This window comes from Stegodyphus dumicola, chromosome 12 (genome assembly GCF_044657685.1).
Source record: "Stegodyphus dumicola isolate Sdum_Otavi_A_Nest chromosome 12, ASM4465768v1".
NCBI lineage: Eukaryota > Metazoa > Arthropoda > Arachnida > Araneae > Eresidae > Stegodyphus > Stegodyphus dumicola.
Genome location: NC_140779.1, coordinates 17,476,078 through 17,500,459, shown reverse-complemented (window position 1 = coordinate 17,500,459; position 24,382 = coordinate 17,476,078). Strand labels below are relative to the sequence as shown.

Genomic DNA, 24,382 nt, shown 5'->3' with positions numbered 1-24,382 from the left:
TTCATATGTGCATTATTAGATATGTTAGTTCATTTTAACACATGCCATGTAATTCCAGTTCGCATTTATTAGATAAAAACCAAGTTCATGAACTAAGCTATAAAGAACAAGATGGAAGGTTGCATTTTATATGCTTAGAATAAATAAACGTTTTGGCTTTTTGTAAGCTAGTGAATAGAATTTAACAAACATGCTTTTTTAGTCAAGGATAATAAAATTCAGTAAAAGTTTATAATATCTCAAAAAGACTATTATCACTACATTTTACCAAAAGTAAGATGTTATTTTTAATTAGAGGTATTATAAAAATTCTCATAACAAGAAAACTAAACTGCATGATGAAAGCTATATGGAGTTATATTAATTTAAGAATAGTTAAAGTTTAAAAATTTTTAATTAAAAAATGATTACAAAACTTGTTTACATTATAAAAATATTAGCCTTAGGTTGTGAACTATACACTAAGAGAGACAATTTCTATTTGAATGCCAAGTTTGCTTCAGTACTTCTTTGTTATAGCTGCCCCCAAGCAAATTTTACAATTTAACATTTGCACCAAGATCTCAGCTATAATTTCGCCAAGCTCGCGAAGTACAAATGTAAAAATAAACAACAAAATATATGGTAATAACAATAATACTCACACGTCGTTTCCTAAGATTATATTAAGAGTCCATATCTTTATACTTATTATCTTTATTTTATTGCAAGTAATTATTCCAGTCAACTGCAGCACTTTCACACATATTAAGCTGTTTGTTACACCATTTCATGGATGTCAATGCCTCAGCCTAAGAACACATAAATCTAATTGCAGTGATGAACAGTATTCTGGAACTGCTGAACCCATTTCCGACATGAAGGTCCTTTTTTTTTATAATTTTCAACATTTTATTTCCAAATGGTTTCATCATTAACATAAAGTTTCATGTTGTGGCCACTTTTGCATACTTGTTTGTCAGGTAAAAGACATCTTTCTTGAAAATAATGATATGGCACCCACCTTATTACTTGGTAAATTAAAGATTGTTAATGTCATGCTCACATACACACACACACACACAAAAGCAATGATTACATTTTAAAATAAACAATATGAATTTGAAAACCTCATAAAAATGAATAATAGAAGACCACACAGCAGGAGCCAACATCGTGTCAATATCTGATTATGTGGCAAGTTATACACAGGAAGATCTTGGTGAGACATCTCGGTTCATTGGTGATTCATTCTTGGGGACCGGTGTAAGAAAGACGTACCTTTCCTTCTTCGGATTCAATAAATTATTTATTGTAAATTTATAAAAAATTCTGAGCACAAACAAGATTTATGTCTATAATCATGGAAAATGGTTATTTAACACTTTGTATTCATATCTGCAAACACCTTTACAAAACAGTGCCCCCCCCAAAAAAAATATCACTTAGTGTTTCACACTTACCAAATTAAAAAACTGATTTCAATTTTTTAAAGCCTAGTTTATGATATAAAAAATAGGTACTTACGTATTATCGCAACCAGGTTGGCGCAATTTGTAAGTTTGAGTAAAAAAGTATGAATAGAAAGAAAATGTACATTTATTAATTACAGATAATTTTTAATACAGTTTTTTATATTATTTTGTTTTAAAATATAAAATAGCAATTAAACCCTTCCGGTTTCGAATTTGAATAAGTTGCAGAATTATTTTTTCGGCAGAAATCTTTTGGCTATTGCTTTTAGCACTGATTGAAAACCGTCTTCGCCATTAACAGCTTGAGCTTGGTGCCATATAAATTCGATAAGGTATGAGTCAAGATGATGACGAGCTGTTCCTCTCTGTTTTTTGTTGCGCCATTTGGCTGGCCCCACATGCGCTCTACATGTTGTGTGTGAACGCCCGTGTTGGGATCCACAGTTATATTTGTGATTAACAGTTCCATGCAGAAATCCAGCATTTTCGAACTCACTTGTATTGTATCCTTTCCAGCAATCCAAATAAATGATGCTTTCTTCCTTGATATTTTTACAAATTTTTTCCATGAGGGTAACGGCGCTTCTGTTAGGTAAAGTAACCAAAAAAGTCTCTTTCTTTTCTTGGCAAATTCCGCGGAAAACCCATTGCTGTGGTAGTACACGCCCAGTGTTATTTTTTCTTTTTACAAATAAACTTTCTTCTATTTCCACAATTAAGTCCTTCGCCACCTATTTGCTTTCTTTCTTCTTCATCCATTTCAAGGGCACATATCTCCCGCATGTAACGAAAAACTACGTATAACACATAGGGTTGCCGTAAGTAGGGTCACCAAATTTGGCGATTTATGCGAATTTTGGCCTGGTTGCGTTAATACATAAGTACCGAAAAATATTAGCATAGTTGTGAAGCTTATTATAATCTGAAAAGAATTTTTTTATTTGAATGTCAAATTTACTTCCAAGGATCCAATAAATTTTATGCATCAAGTTAGTAAAAACTTCCAACTCTTATAAGAATGGACATGTATAATTAACAAGAATGAAAAGCTTATTTAAGATTTCTTATTTGCATTGTGTGAAAACTTTCCAAAAAGAATGCCATTCAAAAATCTTATAACTACTGCATTAACATTAAAATTATTATAATTACTGTATTAATTACAGTATAACTGATTAATAATTGAATTAAAATGTAATTGCAAATATAAGTAATTAAACTGCAATTACATTCATTTACTACATTACTTGTAATTACAATGTAACTATTGCTATGCTACAATTACAACGTAATTGCAATTATAAAACAGTTAATAAATAATTGTATTTAAAATCTTTCAATTATAATAATTATAAATCACAACTGCACATAATTCAATTACAATCTAGTTGTAATAGCACAATTTATGTATAATTACAATTACATTGTAATTACAACTACGATACAGTTATAATTGCAGTTTTAATTACACTGTATGCGCATCAACTAGAATTATAGCATAATTATAATTAAATTTATTACACCTTGAGGGAGTTGTATTACTTTTGTTTATTATATGAAATGTTGCTCTCAGAAAATCAAATCTAAAGACACAATCTTGCTTTATAAATTGAAGAATCTTTAACCTATCCTCCATGCATTTCCGTACACAGCAAATTCTCATAATGTTGCCATTTGACTACATGCAAAATCTTTAATTTACCTTTAAAATATAAGCTATTTATTACTGACTGAACAGAGTTGGTAATTTGAGTAGTTACTCTATAGTTAAAACTACAATTAATGCAGCTACAATTTTAGTTATAATACAATGACGTTTAAAATAAATAAAATAGGGTAAAAATTTTTTACCATCATAAGATAATAATTTAGGTTAAAATAACACACTGAATAATAATTATTGGCGAAGTCAAATAACAAGAATCAAGGTAATGTTTGTAAATTTTGCAGAACCAGTTTTGATGGTTTAACTACAGAACCAGCTGCCTAAGTGTAAATGAACCAGATAAGATATGGTGATAAGATAAGAGTGGCTGGAAAGAAGTTAAGTTACTGGCATCATCTATTGATGAAACAAGAAAACTAAAACAATTTCCTTCCCTTCCTGAAGGTAAAGATGGATTTAAATTAGGGTCGTTAATTAGCACAGAAAGATTTTTTTGAATATGAAATGCCTCAGGAAAATCTAATTCACCAATGGAAGATGTTTTTTTTAATAATTTTGGCTGCAGAAAAATGGAAAGTGTGATTTTCTGACCAAAAGTGCTGGGCAACAGAGGATTTCTGTATTTCCTTTTTCTTAACACATGCCTCCTGTTCTTTAACGTGGAATTTTAAGGCTCTCTTAGTTTAATCAATGTAAATTAAACCATATTGGCAAGGAATCCTGCAAATACCCAGAAATTCATATCTGGAATGGGATCCTTAAGTATGAAACTAGGAATTTTTTGATAGGAGGAAAAAACAACCTGATAGCTAAATTTCTGTAAAATATGTGCAATTTTATAGCTAATTACCCTTTCATGTGGTGGATAACACTTTTTTGCACTGACTTTTGAACCCTTATTTACAATTAGGAATTTTTCTAGCACAATGGAAGAGGGCTCGGATTGTTTTGATTTCTAAAACTTTAGATACAAGAATGCCTTAGCTTGATAATATTAGAAATATTAGTCTCTTGCCTACTTTGGGGAAATGTCTTGAAACTCTCTTCATTAACAGAATGAATTGGTATTTGAGACAGAAATGTTTTTATAATGATTCTCAGTTCGGGTTTACTCCTCAGAAGTCTGCTGAAGATGCCATTATTCGGCTTTGTAATATCTTGCAATGTGAAAAGAAAATGAAATTTACAATAGTTCTTATTTTCCTGGATTTCAAAGGGGTTTTTGATAATGCTTGATGGCCATCTATCTTAAAAATTCTAAAAGATGCTGGCATACCACATATGTATAACTGCTTAAGAGCTTCTTGAATGGAAGGACCGAAGCCAAGGATTATTCTCTAGAAAGAGGCTGTCCTCAGGGCTCTCTGTCCAGACCTACTCTTTGGAACATAATAATACATTATCTTTTAAATCATCTTGACAGTTGTTTAAAAATTGCATTTGCAGATGATTTACTTTTAATTTCCCAAGGAAAGACTTCAAAGAAAAGCTCCTTAATTTTGTCTCCAATTGGGCGATTTCTCATAAACTCATTTTCAATCCCTCAAAAAGTTAAGCTATGATTGTTCCCAGACAGTTTGATGAACAAAATATTGCTCCTTTGATACTTGATGATTCTCCTTTGGAATTTGTTGAAAATGTTAAGTATGTGAAGTATAGCATTTTTTGTATACATTCAACTAGTGTAATATTTTCCTTTTTAGTTTTGATTTGAGTGGCAACAGTTGTAAAATGTTATTACTATTATTATTATTTTTGGTAGAATAAACTTGTTTGGTTGTGTTTAAATTCTTAAAGAGATTATTTAGGTAGAAATGAGTTGATGAATGGACAAAATGGTGTACATTTACTGTCGTATCTAACAAAGTATCTATTTTCATTTTCATTTTCTAATTCACTTCTATCCATTTTAATCCTCATTTTCTAAACTGACCTTCATACAAATATAAATAACGTCCCAATTGTAAAGTATAGCATTGTTCATCTACATTCAGTGTAATATTAATTTCCTTTTTAGTTTTGCTTGAGTGGCAACAGCTCTAAAACATTATAATTTGGGTAGAATAAACTTGTTTGTTTGTGTTTAAATTTTTGAGATATTATTTAGGTAGAAATGAGTTGATGAATGGACAAATTGGTGTACATTTACTGTCGTATCTAATATTTGGTGGCCCTCAGCACTTGATTAAAATATAAGACCTGATTAAAATATAAGTACTTTATCTAAGAAATACTTAATTGAATTTGTGGTTTTAGTTTGGAATGGAGCATTTTGTTAACAACATGTCCATTATGAACAACATGTACTAAGACATATAAAAGTTTAATGTCTCTGTTTGATGATGAAAATATAGAAATAAGTGATGTTAAGATTAAATTAGCAACTTTAGAATGCATTAGTGCTAGTTTAATGACTCTTGATAACGAAATTTTAGAACTTGCCCTAAGTGCAAACAATAATGGCAAAAGTTATTCTGATGAATTTGAATCTGTAGAAGAATATAAAGTCAAATTTGATAAAGGTATAATTTGCATCAATTCTTTAATAGAAAGTAAATCACAACCAAACAAGAATATATTAAGTAATGAGAAATCAAAAATAAAACTTCCCAAACTTGCACTAATGAAATTTAGAGGTGAAGTTAAAGAATGGTTGTGGAGTCAGTTTACACGAATTCACGATCATAGAGAAATGGAATTGGAAGACAAATTCCAATATTTATGTTGTGTAACAGTGTATGTTGTTGTGTACAGTGTAACAGTTGTAAACAGTGTAATTTGTTGCCAAGTACAAGAGTAAAAGAGATCGTCGATAGCTATCCACCTACAGCAGAAAATTATACAAAAGCAATTGAAGGCCTCAAAGCAAGGCCGTGAGGAATTGTTAGTGGAATACTATGTGAACTATTAACTTTAGTTGTTAAAAATGCTACCAGATCAAGGCTTAGCATCACTCAGTTATATGATAAACTTGATTCCCTCCTCAGATCATTAGAATCCATTGAGATGACCTCAGATAAATATTCTGCAATGCTCTTTCTGCTTGTGGAGTTGTGAATTCCAGAAGATGTGTTGAGAGTTTGGTTGAGGAAGATATTACTACACCTACTGCAAGCAACTTGTTTTCGGGAGCAAAAGGAATAAATAACAATAATGTTGTAAATTGTATATTCTGTGAAAATTCTCGTCAAAGCAAAGATTGCTACAAAGTGCAAAATTTAAGTCATGATGAAAAATTGAAAATTATGAAAGAGAAAATATGTTGCTTTACGTGTTTGAAAACAAATGAGCTAAAAATTGTAAAAGTAAAGTTCTATGCATGTTTTGTGGTAGGAAGCATTACATTGTTTGTTGTCCAGAATTTAAGCAGAAATCAAAAGTTCCTCTTGAGTGCAATCAAGAAAATTGTGAAATTAGCACTCTTTCTTCAACAGGCACTTCAGGAAGAGTTTTGCTTCAAACTTTAGTGGTTGCCATTCAACATGAAGGAAAGAAACTTCATCATTGAGCTTTGATCAGTACTGGATCTGAATATTCTTATGTTATAAAATTAACAGTAGAACCCTTAGGAATAAGATCAGAAGCTCATAAAAAATTAACACACGTTGTGTTTGGAGGAAGGACATCCAATATGAATCATACATGTTATAAAATAAATGTTGAGAATCTGCATACTGGTTATAGCTGCAAGATTCTTGTGTTAGATCAGCCTATAATTTATGGAGCTATACCTAGTCTACAGAAAGGACCTTGGATATCAGAATTAGCTGGAAAGGGAATTCATATCACAGATGTTGATTGTGTCAACCCACAGGTTGATCTTTTGATAGGCTCAGACTTTGCAGGAAATATTTATACAGGAAAAATACAGAAATTAAGAACAGGCATTTTTGCCATGGAAACACTGCTTGGATGGGTTTTGATGGATAAATTGCCAACAAGTGGAGGTGAAAATTCTATTGCTGCTGTTGTTACCTCTCTCTTAATTCACAATCAAGATATCAGAAAAGCTTTGAGAATTAGAAGCCATTGGCATTACAAATCCCTTTGAATTGAAATCTAGAAGTGAAATTGATAAGGTCGTAAACGATCATTTTTTGGCAAATTTAAAAAAAGATGAGGAGGGAAGATATAAAGTGAAATTGCCATGGGTACATGACAAAAAATCTTCCTGAGTCTACAGATATAGCTGAAAGAAGACTAGAAAAAATAGAACTAAGTTAAAAATGGAAGAAAAATATGATGCATATAAGAATGTGTTCGAGAAGTGGTTAATAGAAGATATAATTGAAAAGGTACCACTTGAAGAACTATCTAAATCTGGTTGCTACTTGTCACATAGAGGGATTTTCAAGGAAAATTCAACAACTAAGGCTAGACTAGTTTTCGACGCATCAAATTGAAAGAAAAGATTTCCTTCACTTAATGATTGTCTTGAAAAGGGACCTAACAACTTAGAATTGATACCGTCATTGTTAGTAAGATTTAAGGAAAAAAGAATAGGTGTTATACCTGACAAAAAAGGCTTTCTTACAGATAAGCATTGCCGAAGCAGATCGGAATTATCTTTGCTTTCTGTGGTGGAAGGATAGTGAGAGTAAAGAAATTCAAGTTTTTAGGCACCGCATAGCACTTTTCGGAATTACCTGCAATCCGTTTATTCTTTGAGCATTCATTCAGCATCATCTGGAAAACACATGCATGGAACATAAGAAAACAGCAGAAAAGTTATTGAGATTGTTTTATGCTGATAACTGCGTCACTTCATTGGACACAGAAAGTGAAACTCAACATTTTATAGAAGCTGCTACACAGTTAATGCAAAATGCAAAATCTGAACTGAGAGGTTGGGAGTTTACGAATTTTAATATATCATCACCAGAATTAGAAATATCTCAAGCCTTAGAAGTGCTGTGGAATTGAAGAACTGACACTTTATCTTATGAAGTTGATTTTAAAACTGAAATGATGGAACCATTTACTTGAAGAAAGTTACTTTCTATTGTGCAAAGCATTTTTGATCTGATTGGGTTTTGTTGCCCTGCAACATTGTATCCCAAATTACTTCTTCAAGATAGCTGGAAATCAAAACTTGCTTGGGATGCTGAACTGTCAAAAGATGTAATTCAAAAGTTTAAGAAGTGGCTTGAGGATCTTCATCTTTTGAAATTGGTAGAAATTCAAAGATATATGTCAATAGAAAACTGTGTATCCATCAGCTGCATCTAAATTATCTTATTCAACTGTCATTTTCTTGAGGAGTGAAACTGAAAATCGAGTTTCAGTGCAACTGGCAATAGCTAAATCAAGAATCGCACCACTGAAAGCAATGTCAATTCCTAGAATAGAGTTAATGGCATGCACCATAGGCATATGTTTTTCTGATATGGTGAAAAAGTCTTTAAGTATCGAAGACATTGAAGAATATTATTGGACAGATTCAACTTCTGTGTTGTATTGGATAAATCATGATGATACATGGACTGTGTTTGTAAAAAACAGAGTTAAGGAAATTAGAAATCTCATAGATCGAACAAAGTGGCGACATGCACTGAGAATCCTGCCGAGTTGCCATCAAGAGGTTGTTCAGCAAAGAAACTAATAGAATCACATTGGTGGGAGGGTCCTCAATGGCTGAAGTTGTCAGAAAAGAATGGCCTCATTATACCCCAAATGATGATGAAGAGAGTGTTGACACGGAAAGGCGAAAGATAGTTCTAACAGCATTGAATAATGTCAACGTGTGTGTGTATTATGGCAAAGCCTCGAAGGCTATCTGCCTAAGAGGAGGGATGCCTTCGTGGAGGACTTTCTAGGGGAAACTGGCACGTTATACACGTTACACATGGGGAAAACCACGAAAACACCCATGCAGACAGCCCGTTTGCGGGATTCGAACCTCGGACCGAACTACCAGTGTTCAGCGACTTTACCGCTCGGCCGCTGGTGGGCTTCGAATAATGTCAACGACTTGTCTTCAAAAGTTGTTAGCTACTTTTCGAAGTACACAATAATTTTGAGAATGATTGGGTGGATGTACAGGTTTATAGAAAATTCCCAAAAGAAAAGTGATGAAAAAGGTATGGAGAGCTCAAAGTTCATGAGCTAAAAATAGTAGAAAAATTTACAATAAAGCTCATACAACTCGATTCGTTTTCATCTGAAGATATTAAAAATTTAAAGTCCATTAGTGTGTTTAAGAATGAAGGAATTTTGTGAATCAAGACAGAATTAACACAGAGGAAAGATTTAGAAAATTTTAAATATCCAATTTTATTGCCAAGTAGACATAAATTAGTTAAACTACTCATCCTAGAACATCATTTGATTTTACATCATGCTGGACTTCATATGCTCTTAACCAATCTTTGAGAGAAATTTTGGATTATAAATGGTAGGAAAACAATAAGACACATTACAAAAGCAATGAGAACTTCCAGAAGACAGAATTAGAGAAGCACCCACTTTTTGAAGTCATTGGAATAGATGTGGCAGACCCTCTTAATTCTCAAAGATGGAACAAAAGTTTGGCTTGCTTTGTATACATATGCTGTATTCAGAGCTATTCATTTAGAACTGCTAACTTCTCTATCTATGAACTGCTTTCTCTTAAGTTTACGAAGATTTATTGCCAGCCATGGACATTCTCAAGTAATATATAGTAATAATGGGACAAACTTCACACGAACAAATAATCTTTTTAATGCTATTGATTGGAAAATGATTGAAGGTGAAGCAGCTAATAGAAGAATTACGTGGAAGTTTAATCTACCCTCCTCAACTTGCTAATGGGATGGTTTCTGGGAACGTTTGATCCAAATCGTTAAGAAAATGTTAAGAAGAGTCCTGAAGAATGCTTCACTAACTTACGAAGAGATGCTTAGCTTATTTTGTGAATGTGAAGCTATAGTTAATTTGAGACCATTAACTTATGTATCCAAAGATTCAGATGAGTTAAAACCAATTACAATGTTCCTGCAAGAAATTCCAGAAGTTGGTGTGCCAGATCTTGACCATACAGACAAGGTAAATTAAACTAGAAGGTTACAGCACCAGCAAAGACTTCAGGAAGAGTTGAGAAAATGGTACGGTTTAGAGCAGAATATCTAGGAAATCCCATGCTCAAGCAAACAAATGTCATCTTATGAATTAAAAGTTGAAGACATAGTTTTAATCGAAAACGAAGATAAGAAGCGAGCATTTTGGCCTTTGGGACGAATAGTCAAATTGTATCCTGGTCAAGACAATAACATCAGACTGGTTAAAGTTATGTATCGAATGGAGAGATTTTAAGACCAATTCAACGCTTATATCCATTGGAAATACAACCAGAATCTAAAGAAAGTCCTGAAAAGGCAGATACTGAACAAGAATATATCCCTATGAGTCTTCAAGAAAGATGGAAAGAGAGAGTTACCAGAAGTGGTCGAGCTATATAAGTGCCTTCTAAATTCAAGGACTTTGAATTTTAAAATAGACTTTATGTGAACTTTAAAAAAGGCGTTTAACTGTAAAATAGACTTTTCAGTGAACTTCAAAATGAAATTTTAGGTTAAATTTTAGTTTAGTTAAATATTTGTTTTGATAAAAATCATGTTATCAAAAGGTATCAAAAGGGAGTATGTAAAGTATAGCATTGTTTATTGCATGCAACCAGTGTAATATTTTCCTTTTTAGTTTTGCTTTGAGGGGCAACAGTCGTAATTTTTTTTTTAGAATAAACTTGTTTGGTTGTGTTTAGATTCTTACAGAGATTATTTAGGTAGAAATGAGCTGATGAATGGACAAAATAGTGTACATTAACCGTCGTATCTAACAAAGTATCCTGGTGTCATTCTTGACCAAAAATTAACATGGAAAAAGCATATTGAAACTTTATCTTGCTGTCAAATGGATCAGGGATAATGGAGGACAGTATCCTCAAGGTACCTTATTTGTTCTATCTTTCTTCTCTTCACCTTTTGAACACTATTACCAGCTGCACAACTTAGTTATTGGATCCTTATTAACTGTCAGTGGTTTACAAAAGGAATTTATATCCACTTTGCTTATGTGCATCTTCATCATGGTTTCTATGGAAATGAAAGAGCTGATTTCTTAGCTAAAGATGCCTTAAATTTACCCATTGATATCAACATTAGCATTCCAAAGAGCTATTAAAAATCCTTTCATTATAAGAAGCTGTAAGTATTATAAGAAGATAAGTGGAATGAGGAACGTATTTCACCTTGTAATGCTGGGGTTCACTAAAAAGTTCTTTCCAAAGTCAAAAGATCACCAAAAAGTTCTTTCCTTCTATTTACCATAGGCTGTATTCCAAGCCTTTCCTCTCCATTAATTTTAAAGTTTCTCAGTTTTTATCCGGTCATGGTAAATTTGCAAGTTACCTGTTTCGTTTCAATATAGGATCAAACAATTTATGTGAATGTTCAAAAATACTGCCTCAGGATGTAGAACATTCTTTGTGTTCTTTACATACTTTGTAAAAATTATTTAGAAGTATGAACTTTGCACTTTTTTTTCGCTGATGCACAATAAAAAAAGAGAAAGGAAAATAAGTTACTATAAATTAAGAATTTGGCCAAGTGAATTTTCTTGGAGCAAATTGCAAAAAGTGCAGCAAGATAATATTTTTAATTTCTTGGCAAGTCTCTCACTATATTTTACAGAATTAAATATTTAGGCATAATCTGAATCATAGAATTGAAATACGGAAAAAAATTGATACATCATTTCAGAAAAAGTTCGATTTTGTGGCAAAATGCCTATGTTAGAACAATGCTATACAGTCAAAAGTCGTTAATTCGGACACCCACAATCCGGAATGATCTATAATCCGGACCACAAAGCTGCGCATGCGCCTCGTTGACGCATGCCCATTTAACGTATAATGGACGATAAAGGCTAAGCTAAAATTATCTAATTCAGTTAATGTTGCAGATTGCAATCTTCGAATTGGATTCGGCTTATTATTTTTTGCAGACTGTTAGAGCAATTTTATAAAAGTAAGCTTGAATTTTCGATTATGTCAAATAGAATTTCCGATATATATTTACTAATATGTAAAGGATCTACAAAGCGAAAGTATGTTTCGAACTCCATTTAACAAAAAGTGGAAGTGCTGCAAAAAATGGATGAAGGCATATCCTTTCTTTCTCTAACCATTCCGAAATCTGTTTATCAATTTCACGCTGCTCTGCGGTGGTGGTGGGGGGGGGGGGACACCGCGGCATGCAATGAATTGGAAGTTGATCTGTTAGCACTATTCTTATCTTCAGTGCAGATGTTTTCATTTTATTTGGCCTATAATTGCTTACTAAATGTAGTTTTTCATCTCAATGTACTCCGTCTTTGATATGATTTAAATCAAATTCCTTGTCATTATAATTCGCTTCCGATAGTGAAGAAAGTGACACAGAGGTTATTGAAAACGAAAAAATTTCGATTGACAAATTAGTCGGTGTTCTCGACACAGCAATTATAGGACTTGAACAGCAGAGCTTTGTAACTGAAGAAGAAATTATGTCTGTTTATAGAATTAAAGAGAAAGTATTATCACATAAAACGAGCAACTTAAACAATTTACCTTGAAAGAAATGTTTAATAAAGTAAACAAATAAATATTAAGCTTTCTTTTTGTAAATTTTGATACCCTTTAGATCATAATTGTTCTTTATTTCATAAATTACGGTTTCATATTTTTAATTTTATAATTTCTGCATACCATCTTACCAGATTTAAAGTGATGATCTATAATCTGGAAAATTCAATAATCCGGAATCTCCGAAGTCCCGATGAGTCCGGATTAACGACTTTTGACTGTATTATGCTATATTATAATATATATCCCAAGTCGTTTTATCGAGATATGAAAAATGCAAATTAAATTTTGTCATCGGCTCAGCAGAATGGGAGATATAACTGTCTCACGTTTTTTATATACACGGTGCATATTCAGTTTACTGAATTTTTCCTTTACCATGTTACAATCTGTTAATAAGCGAGTTTTGTATTTCCATTCATCTGGATTTTAAGAAACATTTTGAGAGTCACATCAAACAATTATAACTTAAACTGTGGATACTACAGCAAGAATACTGTTTTATATTTAAAATGGTCACTAATGTAGTGAACCAATATCTAAATTACATATAAACGCACTGTTATCCTGAATGTTTTGCATATAGATGTCCTCTACCTAGCCAAATACATAAAAAATAAGAGAACAAAAATTCAAAATACTAATTGTATATTTCTATGTACACTTGGGCTCTGATTGCAGCATAGGCACAAAAGGTATTTGCAAATGGACCCCCAATTTAAGAGCCAATTATTCATCCTACAGTTATTCTTAAACCTGTTTTTCTAACATACAAGACATTTTAAGACAAGGAAAGTATGAATTAGAAGTCCCTGAAAGAATGCTGTACTTTGGATTTCAGATTATCTTAATTGGGCCTCATGCATACTCATCTTAAAGAGAACACTGATTGGTAGCCATTTTGCAAATAAACCAAACACAACAGAACAATATTAGACCGAATGAAAATTTATATACTAGTAAATAAAGAAGAATGTTTGAAATTTCTTTCAATTAATATATAAGAACTGAATTAACTTACAATTTTATTTCCCTCTTATGATGCTAAGTTTACAGAATATTCAGAAAACAACTTTATAAATATAAATAACTATTTAACAACTTAAATAACTATAGTACACAATTTAAAAAATAACTTACTCTTACGCTATCAATATGAGGTTTAATGAAGCCATTTTTTGCAAGATCCAAAACATGCACTTCTCTGATCTGGGCACAATGCAAGGGAAATGCAAGGTTTCGTAATCTTTGAAGAATAATTTCATTTCCCTTATTCCATTCACTTTTTTCTGTTTCCTTATACCCTTGAATAGCCTGTAAGAAGGAGAGCTATTAAAACTGAATGCAGGACAAAGATTATGATTATGCTTAATAAGCACATGAATTACTGAAAGAATATACAATCAGTCTGTATAGTAGCAAGATAATAAATCCATAATACATGATGCCACAAACATTTGGAATCTGGGAAAAAGTGTTTAAAAAAAATTCACAATTATTTTTATATTTAATTTTTCAATTACAAAATTCATTCAAACTAATACATATTTCCTTCTTAATGCTTTCTAACTTGATTAGCTGATACATTTATTTGAAATAGACTGGATGATGTAGGCCAACTGTATAGCTGATAAATTTATAAATCAGACTTAAATTCACCATTTATATTACATGTTCTACTTGATATTAAAGAATACTACTATAATAAAATTTGAAATCCAAAATGTAAATACTTCCAGGCTAAAAAAAACTCAAGATTTGGAGTAAACATTAAAAAAAACATAGATTTGGATAACTGAGTTGGAAAATGTTTAGGAAAGAAAACATGCATCTTTGAAATATATGATAACTGATAAATAATAAAGAAGCTTATGATTTTCCTTCAATACTTTTTTAGTGCAACCAGACTTTTAAGACATTCTATCTGTATTCAACCTCAAATCTTACAACTGTATAAGAATAACTTTATTGTAGAAGAAAAATAATCAGTATATAAGTCTAATTTTCCCCAGATTTTAGAAATATTCTTAAACTTTTAAAGTACTGTTATTTAAATTGATAGTTTAATATTTAGATGCTTACGTATTATCTTATGAACTGTAAAACTGTCATTAAGCAGTGCGATTTGGTGCCAGTTATGCATAAGCGTAACATAACATCATACTCATAACATCTGCAATTTTTTTCGACTTAACAATGATTGATTCTCAATAGAACACATTTTGTTTTTATGAACAAGGATATAAATTAATTGTTACTGTTTAATTTTTTCATGAATTTTGAAAAAATATTAAAATTTGGAACCTACTGTCTGTAGAACACTACACAGTAGATTATTTTCAAAGTTATGGGATCCTCCCTTCAATAAAGTATGTACTAATGAACCTGATATGGTCAGGTGACTATGGCAAACAAACCAGCAATAGATTAGAACAATAACCTGAGGTAAGAATTTACTCATAGCATTCTCAACACGACTTTTGGCAAGACTGCAGGGCCTAATGAAATAGTAGAAGTGCCACAACTTTGACAGAATCTCCAGAAACTTTCCTGCTTCAAATGAAGCCAACTTTCATGGTCAGCGGGATAATACGTAAGCACCAACATTTATACAAAAAAATAATACTTTAATCATATTCTATAACTTTTTATTAAATGCTGAATTGATTCATACTAAAAGGATCAATTCATTTTAATCGTCATTGCAAAGAATACATGTGGCATCAATTGCTCCATTTCATAATAATAATAATAAAAACAACAAAGAGAAAAGAAATTAGCTCCATGAAACCGTTTTATTTTGAAGGAGCATATCTTAGGGTATTATTACTAGCAGACAACAAAGTCATCGAAGCATTTACCATACCAGAAGACAAGTTTAACATATTTTTGTTATATTCTTCTGATAGCAATTCATTGAAGAAATATGTTACCATTTGCTGCAGCTCTTTTTTGTTAATGAAGTATGTTCCACTGAAAAAAAATTTTAATTATGTGAAAAAATGGTAGTTACAGCAGGCAATGCCAGACTTTAAGATGGGATACTCCCAAACCTTGCATACAGGTTCTGAAACAGTTGTTGAGCAGTTGTGGCAATGTTCAGTTGAGTATTATCACATAGAATGGTTGGTTTCTCTTTAATCTCTTTCATATTTTATAGTTATGTGCTTGCATTGATGATCTCACCATGGGGAATACACTCAATAAGTGGATCATGTCTGTAACAGAATACAGTGGTCACTAAAAGATGGTAAAAAAGAGGAATTTTTTCTGGATAAAAAGGATCTATTGGCCTTCTTCAATTTGGAGAAGAACATGTATGATGTCATGCTTTGGCCTGTTATCAATGCACCTGAGGCATGAAACAGACAATTCAGTTTTAATCCTCAGCAGCAGTTTTGAATAAAGAATTATTACCTTTATTTGCAGCTGTGTCAAAAATATTAACACAGCTCCTACACATTTTTTTTTTTAATTATCACTATTTGTGTGTATTTATACTCCTCAATAAGCAACAATAGTATCCACAAAATACAACATAAAAAAACATTTTTATGTTTTGGCAGCTGAGGATCATGGTTTGGTAAAACCATCAAAACTAGTCCTGTGAAAATTTGCAGATGTAATGCTGAGTTTTGTTGTTTGAATAAATTAATAACCATCAGTATGTTTGGTTAAAATTTATTCTATGGTACCCCTTGGCAAATTGTTTCTTTTTTTATATTTCAAGATCGGCGCCACGAAGGATCAGCACCAATTTCAAGATGGTGCTGATCCTTCCACCCGCTACACAAAACCAAAACAAGAAGTCAAACACAAACTCGCTGTCCATGTATACATTTTTAACTGTAAAAAAATCAGAGAATTGTATGAACTAGGCATTGTGCACTTCCTTAACTTTGTGCCATGTACACATCGATCTATTTTCACTTAACCAAAATCAGGAAACTAAAACAAAGTTCAAACTATCATGTTAACCTGAAAAAATTCGCCACTCTCTTAACACACAGAGACAAACAAATAACCAAAAATACATACTTCCTAACATAAAAACATTAAACAACAAATCTTTTAACAAATATGAACACATACCTGTTTTTCATATGCATACATTTAGGCTTCACACTACCATCTCCTCTATCCTCCACGTAAGCAATTCAATTGAATTTTTCATCGTTTTGGCTCATTTATATCTATCAGCAATTAAACCAGCTTTCATGCAAAAATCAAACGTCTTTTGTCCATCATCCAACAGATACAAAAACCTCAAATTCACAACAGTAGCAAGCAAAATAATAGAATCTTCAAAATACATGACCATACCACGTATGTACAACCAAACACAGCAACTGAAAAGAATGGTAATAATCAAAAACTCGGATCCATACCAAAGGGTTACCATTACAGCCAAAATCTAAATTTATCACAACAGGTTAGGCGATACTTGCAGAAATAACAACTTTTTAATGACAAAAACTAAAAAAAAACCAAAATTTTCCCCAAGGCTAGTTTTGCTAATATTATCAACATTAAGGTTACCGTAAAACTTATTTTACACAGGAGACTTCCAGATTTCACGAACAACCAATACCAATTGGCGATTTTTTCAGACAGAAATCAAGGGGTACCGTACAATAAATTTTAACCATATGTTTTAACTGCCATATTTTTGTTCGAAGGGAAAACAATTTATGCTCACAAATGCAAATCCCTTTTAATTTACTAGGATACAACTCACAAGGGATGAAAAAGTGTTAAACTTTCAGTCCAAAGTATCTTTTTAAACAAGGAATTCCTATGCTTATTATTAAACTGATATATTATAGTAATTACGGAAACAAATATTTAATTTATTCTAAAACTTACACCATCCCAATGATCAAACTCATAGCGACGTCTTCGAAATGTAGGTTCAATTTCTTTCATAAGCTCTACTTCTTCAGCCTCAGAAACAAAATTTTCATAAACTTTGAAGCTCTCATTAACTAATAATACAGCATCAGAATCTGAACCAGAGAAATAATACGGAATGCTAGGCACAGTTTCATTGAATACTACACATAAATATCGGCTATTTATGAAGGTCGTACTGAACTTGCAAAGTGTTCTTAGCAAACGTTTGGTGATATTGGTTAACATCTTCAGTTTTTTTTTTTTTTCCAATTACTGAACACTAAAAAAAGAATTTAGTCTTTCAACCTCTCATAACTACAATTAATTCAGTTTCCAATGATGCATACCAGTGCACTGTATTAGCGGTCGCAAACAAAATACCCTGTGTATATATTTGTAACTTATAGTATGCTTACAAGATTAATAGCATAAACACATTTATAAACACTAGAAAAACACTGCACACACACACAAAAAAAAAAAAGAAAAAAAAGAAAGAAAAAAAAAAAAAAGCGCAACAAAATAGGTTCAAAATGACATTTCATAAACAAATTTTTGCTATCGACAACACCGCTTTGGATAAAATCCCCATACACGATAAGTCTTTTAACCCGAAGAGTCTCCTTGAATATTCCGAAATATAATAATGAAGATAGACGCGATAAGAAGTTGGCCTAAATTGCAAAGACCGTTTAAGGTCTTAAGGTCGCATCTAGAGGATCCCAATCGACCGTCTGTTGATAAAATTTGTGAAGAGCTTGAAAATATTGGGCATAAAGTGAGAAAAGTTTTCCGCATGCACAGAATTAACTTCCTTTTTTCTCTCCTCTGAACCCGTGTTCTATCTGCCTTTCCTTCGCACCTAAGATGATATTTCGCCCATCGGTGCACAAAGACTTAGCGAGTGCAAAACAAGACATCTGTCTACTTTGTCTGTCTGTCTGATGGCAAATAATTACGCAGAACTGAGTGGTTACACGGAAAATGTTGCAACGCCACGTATTCCTCTTCTTTAGGCTTTGGACGTTTCCTGGCATTGTGGTAGTTTTAAAATGGTTTCATCTCTTTTATATGTGATTTGGAGCAATGAATGAACAAACTAAGCTTTATAAGAGCTAAAGTGAGAGAAATCCTATTAGTTCGAAATTAACAAGCTTTTTTTTCCTGACAATAATTCCATGTGAATGTCGCATCAGATGTGTCTACTATTTAAATTTGTATTAGTATTTTGTATTATATGTGCATGCACCAACTACTTTGCTTAATCTAAACATCCCAGGTTCGGTCCTGAAAGGTCTAACATCTCCCAGGATGCCATGAATTAGTGATGAATTCTCGATTAAGTGAGAGAAACGTCGTTTATGCAGTGTGTAACAAGTCATTTAGACTAAAGCGCTATTTAAACTATCATATACATATCGAAACAGGAAAGAAACCTCATATATGAAGTCATTTAGACAGTATGGTTCTTTAGACAAGAATCTGCATGTACGTATAGGAGAAAAAAATGTGTGTGTAAGGTATGTAAATATTCATTTGGAAGAAAGAGCACCTTAATCATGAATAAGCTTAGACATGTGGGAAAGAAACCTTATATAATGATATGTAATAAGTCATTTACTCTAAAGGGTTATTTAAGAAACCATATACTCCTTCACACAGGAGAGAAACCCCATGTGTGTGAGAAATGTAATAAGTTATTTATTTGAAAAGCTCGTTTAAACATACGAGCTTTTATTATATTTATTTATAAGCTTGCTTGTCACTTTATACTCAATATTCTTAAACAAACATATACTTATTCACACAGGAAAGAAACCTTATGTGTGTGAGGTATGTAACAAGTCATTTACTCAAAAAATTCATTTATATAACAATATGCTTCTTCACAGAGGAGAGAAACTCCATGTGTGTGAGATATGTAAGAAGTCATTTACTCAAAAAGGAAATTTAAACAAGCATATGTCCCTTCACACAGGAGAGAGACCTCATGTGTGTGACATATGTAACAAGTCATTTGCTGAAAGATCTAATTTAAAGAAGCATATATTTATTCACACAGGAGAGAAACCTCATCTGTGTGAGGTATGTAACAAGTCATTTGCTCAAAAATATGATTTAAAGAAGCATATATTTATTCACACAAGGGAAAAACCTCATCTTTGTGAGGTATGTAATAATACATTTGCTGATAAACCTCATTTAAACAACCATATGCTTATTCACAGAGAAGAGAAACCATATGTGTGTGAGATATGTAAGAAGTCCTTTACTCGAAAAGGAAATTTAAAGAAGCATATGCCCTTCCACACAGGAGAGAGACCTCATGTGTGCGAGGTATGTAACAAGTCATTTGTTCAAAAATGTAATTTAAACAACCATATGCTTCTTCACACAGGACAGAAACCGCATGTGTGTCAGGTATGTGACAACTCATTTGCTCAAAAAAGTCATTTAAACAACCATATGTTACTTCACAGAGGAGAGAAACCTCATGTATGTGAGGTATGTAACAAGTCATTTGCTCAAAAAGGTGAATTAACAAGACACATGCGTATTCACACTGGAGAAAAACCTCATGTATGTGAGGTATGTAACAAGTCATTTGCTCATAAACCTACTTTAAACAGCCATATGCTTCTTCACACAGGAGAGAAACCTCATGTGTGCCACGTATGTGACAACTCATTTGCTCAAAAAAGTCATTTAAACAACCATATGTTACTTCACAGAGGAGAGAAACCTCATGTGTGTGAGATATGTAAGAAGTCCTTTACTCGAAAAGGAGATTTAAACAAGCATATGCCCCTCCACACAGGACAGAGACCTCATGTGTGCGAGGTATGTAACAAGTCATTTGTTCAAAAATGTAATTTAAACAAGCATAAGCTTCTTCACACAGGAGAGAAACCCCATGTGTGTGAGGTATGTAGTAAGTCATTTGCTGAAAAATGTAATTTAAAAAGCCATATACGTATTCACACCAAAGAGGAACTCCATAAGGTAAATTTGTAACAAATCGTTTGAGCCATAGAAAAATTAAGACTTGTGTCTACACATAATAAGAAGGCTAATGTTTTTTGTGGAAAAGTTAGATTAATAAGAACCTTTGGTTATGTGTGCAGTAAAGACTTGTCCATGCTGTATAGAAATGTCTTTGTATGTTTTGTGTTCAACTTGTCATTTCATTTAAATTCTGAATAAATCATTTATTTCTTTTTGCAAGAGAAAAACGTGATGATTGTTAGATAAGTCACAAGTCATTTTAAACTGCTTGCTGATTTAAAGCAGCATTTTCTTATCCCGAGTATTTAATGAATAATGAAAGTTTAAAACAGCATATTCGAACAATCAAAAGTTAGACACTGATTGTAATTTTCTGAATAAGAAAATGTTATTGATGGCTCATTTCTTCTGTTCATGTAATGTCATGAATTGTTTGAAAGCTTGAAACGCTGAACATTTTAATTTGAATGGAAATTCCATTCATATTTTGCACTGTTATCCACTTTTCATTACATTTATCTGAAAAAGTACAAAAGATGAAATATATTCTTTTGTGGTATCTTTAGTGCTGTAAGATTTAAGTATTTCTGTCCTCCTCATTAGCATTTTTAATGTTGAGAATGCTTAGCATTGAGATTTTTGCAAGCTTATGTGTTCAGTATTGAATGTTTAAAACATTGAACTGCTTTCTTTGATGCCACTATGCAGCTTGTAGTGTTTTTAAAAGAAATCAAAATTTCTGGAGGAAGTAAGGTTTTTTTTTTTTTTTTTTTTTTTTTTTTTTTTTTGTGTGTGTGTGTATGTGTGGTATTTACATGTTAATGCAGACTCCTTTAATAAAAGTTGCCGTATATGCCAAACTCTGGCAACATTGTGCACAGACATTCTTCTAGCAATCATGCTTATAATAATCCTTCAATCAAGTACTTCTGCCATTTTGTGTGCATTCATTTTTTGTTGTATTCCAATTTCCAACAGTTTTTATAAACAAATCATGATATTTTTGTCTTAGTTTTAAAATATGGCCTTGCAGAATTTGCGAGAAATTTTTCCACAATTCTGCAATAAAATTTCTGCAGAAACACAGAATTTTAATGAAAATTATGTAAAAGGAACAATAAAGAAATGTTTCTTTTTTCGTTAGCTGAGTGCTACATGAGCCAAATTCTCCATTTGTTTCGCAAAAACAGGTGTGTATTTTGGAAAGGAAAAAAAGTGCAAAATAACAACAGAAAGATTTGAAAAAAAAAAAGTGTTTTACTTTTTTATTTCGTCATGTAATCCTTATTTTGTAATTTAAAATTCTATTCTCAAGTATATCTTCTTTTGATGTATTGATAATTTTTACCAATTTATAATAAATATTGACAGTTTTGGAATCTTTCTGAAATTAGGTTGAAAACCACCAACTTGCACCTGATAAGTAACTTTTTATCTATAAAAAATTTAAAATATTGTGCTAAGGTTATTTCTTTCATATACAGTCAAAAGTCGTTAATCCGGACTCGTCGGGACTTCGGCGATTCCGGATTATAGATCATCAGTTTAAATCTCTAAGATGGCATGCAGAAATTACAAAATTAAAAATATGAAACAGTAATTTATGAAATAAAAAACAATTATGATCTAAAGGGTATCGAAATTTACAAAAAGAAAAAGCTTAATATTTATTTGTTTACTTTATTAAACATTTTTTTTCAATGTAATTTGTTTTAAGTTGCTCCGTTTCATGTGATAATACTTTCTCTTTAATTATAATTAACAGACATAACTTCTTACAAAGTTCCGCTGTTCAAGTCCTATAATTGCTGTGTCGAGAATACCGACTAATTTGTCAATCGAAATTTTTTCGTTTTCAATAACCTCTGTGTCACTTTCTTCACTGTCGGAAGCGAATTATAATGATGAAGAACTTGATTTAAATCATATCAAAGACGGAGTACGTTGAGATGAAATACTACATTTAGTAAGGAATTATAGGCCAAATAAAATAAAAACATCTGCCCTTAAGATAAGGATAGTGCTGACAGATCAACTTCCAATTCATTGCTTGCTGCGGCGTCTTCCCCCCGGCAGAGCAGCGTGAAATTGATAAACAGATTTCGAATTTCGAAACATACTTTCACTTTGTAGATCCTTTACATATTAGTAAATATATATTGGAAATTCTATTTGACATAATCGAAAGTTCAAGCTTACTTTTATAAAATTGGTCTAACAGTCTGCAAAAAGTAATAAGCTGGATCCAATTCGAAGATTAAGGAACAACGCAATCTGCAACTTTAACTGAATTAGATAATTTTAGCTTAACTTATAACCATGGTTATACATTAAATGCGCATGCATAAACATATTATGCACATGCACACATGCATATTCGCAGCCGTAAAGGTCTTGTGCGCATGCGTAAACGCTTATGCGCATGCGTCAACACGACACATGCGCAGAAAGTTTGCAGCTTTGAAGCCTGAATTATAGATCATTCCGAATTAACGACTTTTGACTGTATATATATATATACCTCTTTTTTTGCTCATGTGTCCGATACATTTATACTTATATATCCCTGTTTATTATCTGTTATTATCTGTTATTATCTGTTCTGTAGCTTGCAGGTCATTTTATTAAACTTGGCTCCTTTTTATGTTAACAGAAAATTTAAATATAGTTCTGTGCAGGGCCATACCTAGCGGGGGAGTGGGGTTGCAGCATGTAAAAGTGTGCAGGCGGCCGGATTCTGACAGTAACATGACTAAATATTTTTAATTCATTGTAAGTAATTTTCATATGTAAGTACTTTTTATGCAATTTCTCCTGTGTAAGTACTTAGTGAGTATGAAATAAAAAAAAATTATTAATGATTGAGCTTTTTCTTTAAATTTGACGGTGGCAAGCTTAAGAAAATATGCAGGCAATCAATGGCCCTAGTTGTGTGATTAGGGATAAAAAGTTTCTCAACTTCATTAAGCTTTCAATTGATTTTTGCATCTGTCAGTGCTGTAGAAAAATCCCATATGTATAACTATGTAAAAAGGCATTTGGAAAATATCTTTTTCATAAATGTAAAGAAGTTATCACACATGGCTACAGTCCCTGCTAGACGGGACTTTTCTGAGAAACGAGATTCTGGTAGCACTGGTTTAAACAGGAGAATTCCTAGAAAAAAGAGCACCGCCTGAAGCGAAGTCCCACCTAGCTACGGAAGACATGTTGCGGCTACGCAGGATTTTTTCAAACCTCACCGAAAATGTTTCTGGTCCCGGGTAGAGACAACCAATCAGACGAAATTTCTGCTTCTGAAGGATGACATGATCCCGATTTGAGGGATAATCGATTACTGTTTGGTGTTCGAGTCTTTGTAGTAAGTGAGAATGGTAACCTAGCTACGTGAGTTTCCTGGAATTGTGCGGGTTCTTAGAATTGCCCCTTACGACAACAAGTCCCGCGTAGCCGAAACATAATGTGATTGGGACCTTAGAAACAGTTATTTACTAAATGAGTCTTTGAGAAACATTTTGTTTTTAAATTGCGAGATGAAACATAATTTAAAATTTTCAAGGACACACACACACACTGGCTTTCTTTATGCATGTACCAAAGTAGAGTCTCATTAAACTGTAAGAAAAACTACCATAGTCCTTCTCTGATGAAGTTGAAGCTCTGAATAAGCTGATAGGAGAGTGTTCGTAGAGTAGCGTCTCGCCGTAGCTTTGAAGTATCTTCATACATGCGCAATGACACGCTTCGTTAACGTTATTGGCT

The 24,382-nt window shown here is 32.3% G+C and overlaps 2 protein-coding genes across 4 annotated transcripts in view; one reads left to right on the top strand and one right to left on the bottom strand.

The window, feature by feature from the left end:
* The window catches only part of LOC118193510 (RNA demethylase ALKBH7, mitochondrial), a 38,082-nt gene extending 19,892 nt beyond the window's left edge, over positions 1–18,190 (bottom strand). Inside the window, exons 1-2 of one of the 3 annotated variants that reach the window (XM_085827509.1) lie at positions 17,588–18,190; positions 13,868–14,035 (exon numbers count right to left, since the gene is read on the bottom strand). In XM_085827509.1, coding sequence (XP_085683635.1) covers positions 13,868–14,035; positions 17,588–17,860 — 441 coding nt within the window. In that variant the 5' untranslated portion in view covers positions 17,861–18,190. The other 2 variants (XM_035364608.2, XM_085827510.1) reach the window with 2 other exon arrangements.
* Positions 18,191–18,548: 358 nt separating this feature from the next.
* Positions 18,549–23,481, top strand: LOC118193509 (uncharacterized). The gene has a single exon (XM_085827507.1). The coding sequence runs from the start codon at positions 19,493–19,495 to the stop codon at positions 20,627–20,629; it is 1,137 nt and encodes a 378-aa protein (XP_085683633.1). The 5' UTR covers positions 18,549–19,492; the 3' UTR covers positions 20,630–23,481.
* The last annotated feature ends 901 nt before the right edge of the window (positions 23,482–24,382 follow it).

Bases quoted from the DNA above. Each gene is read 5' to 3' on its own strand.
- LOC118193509 (XM_085827507.1), top strand. From the start codon at position 19,493: ATGCTTCTTCACAGAGGAGAGAAACTCCATGTGTGTGAGATATGTAAG.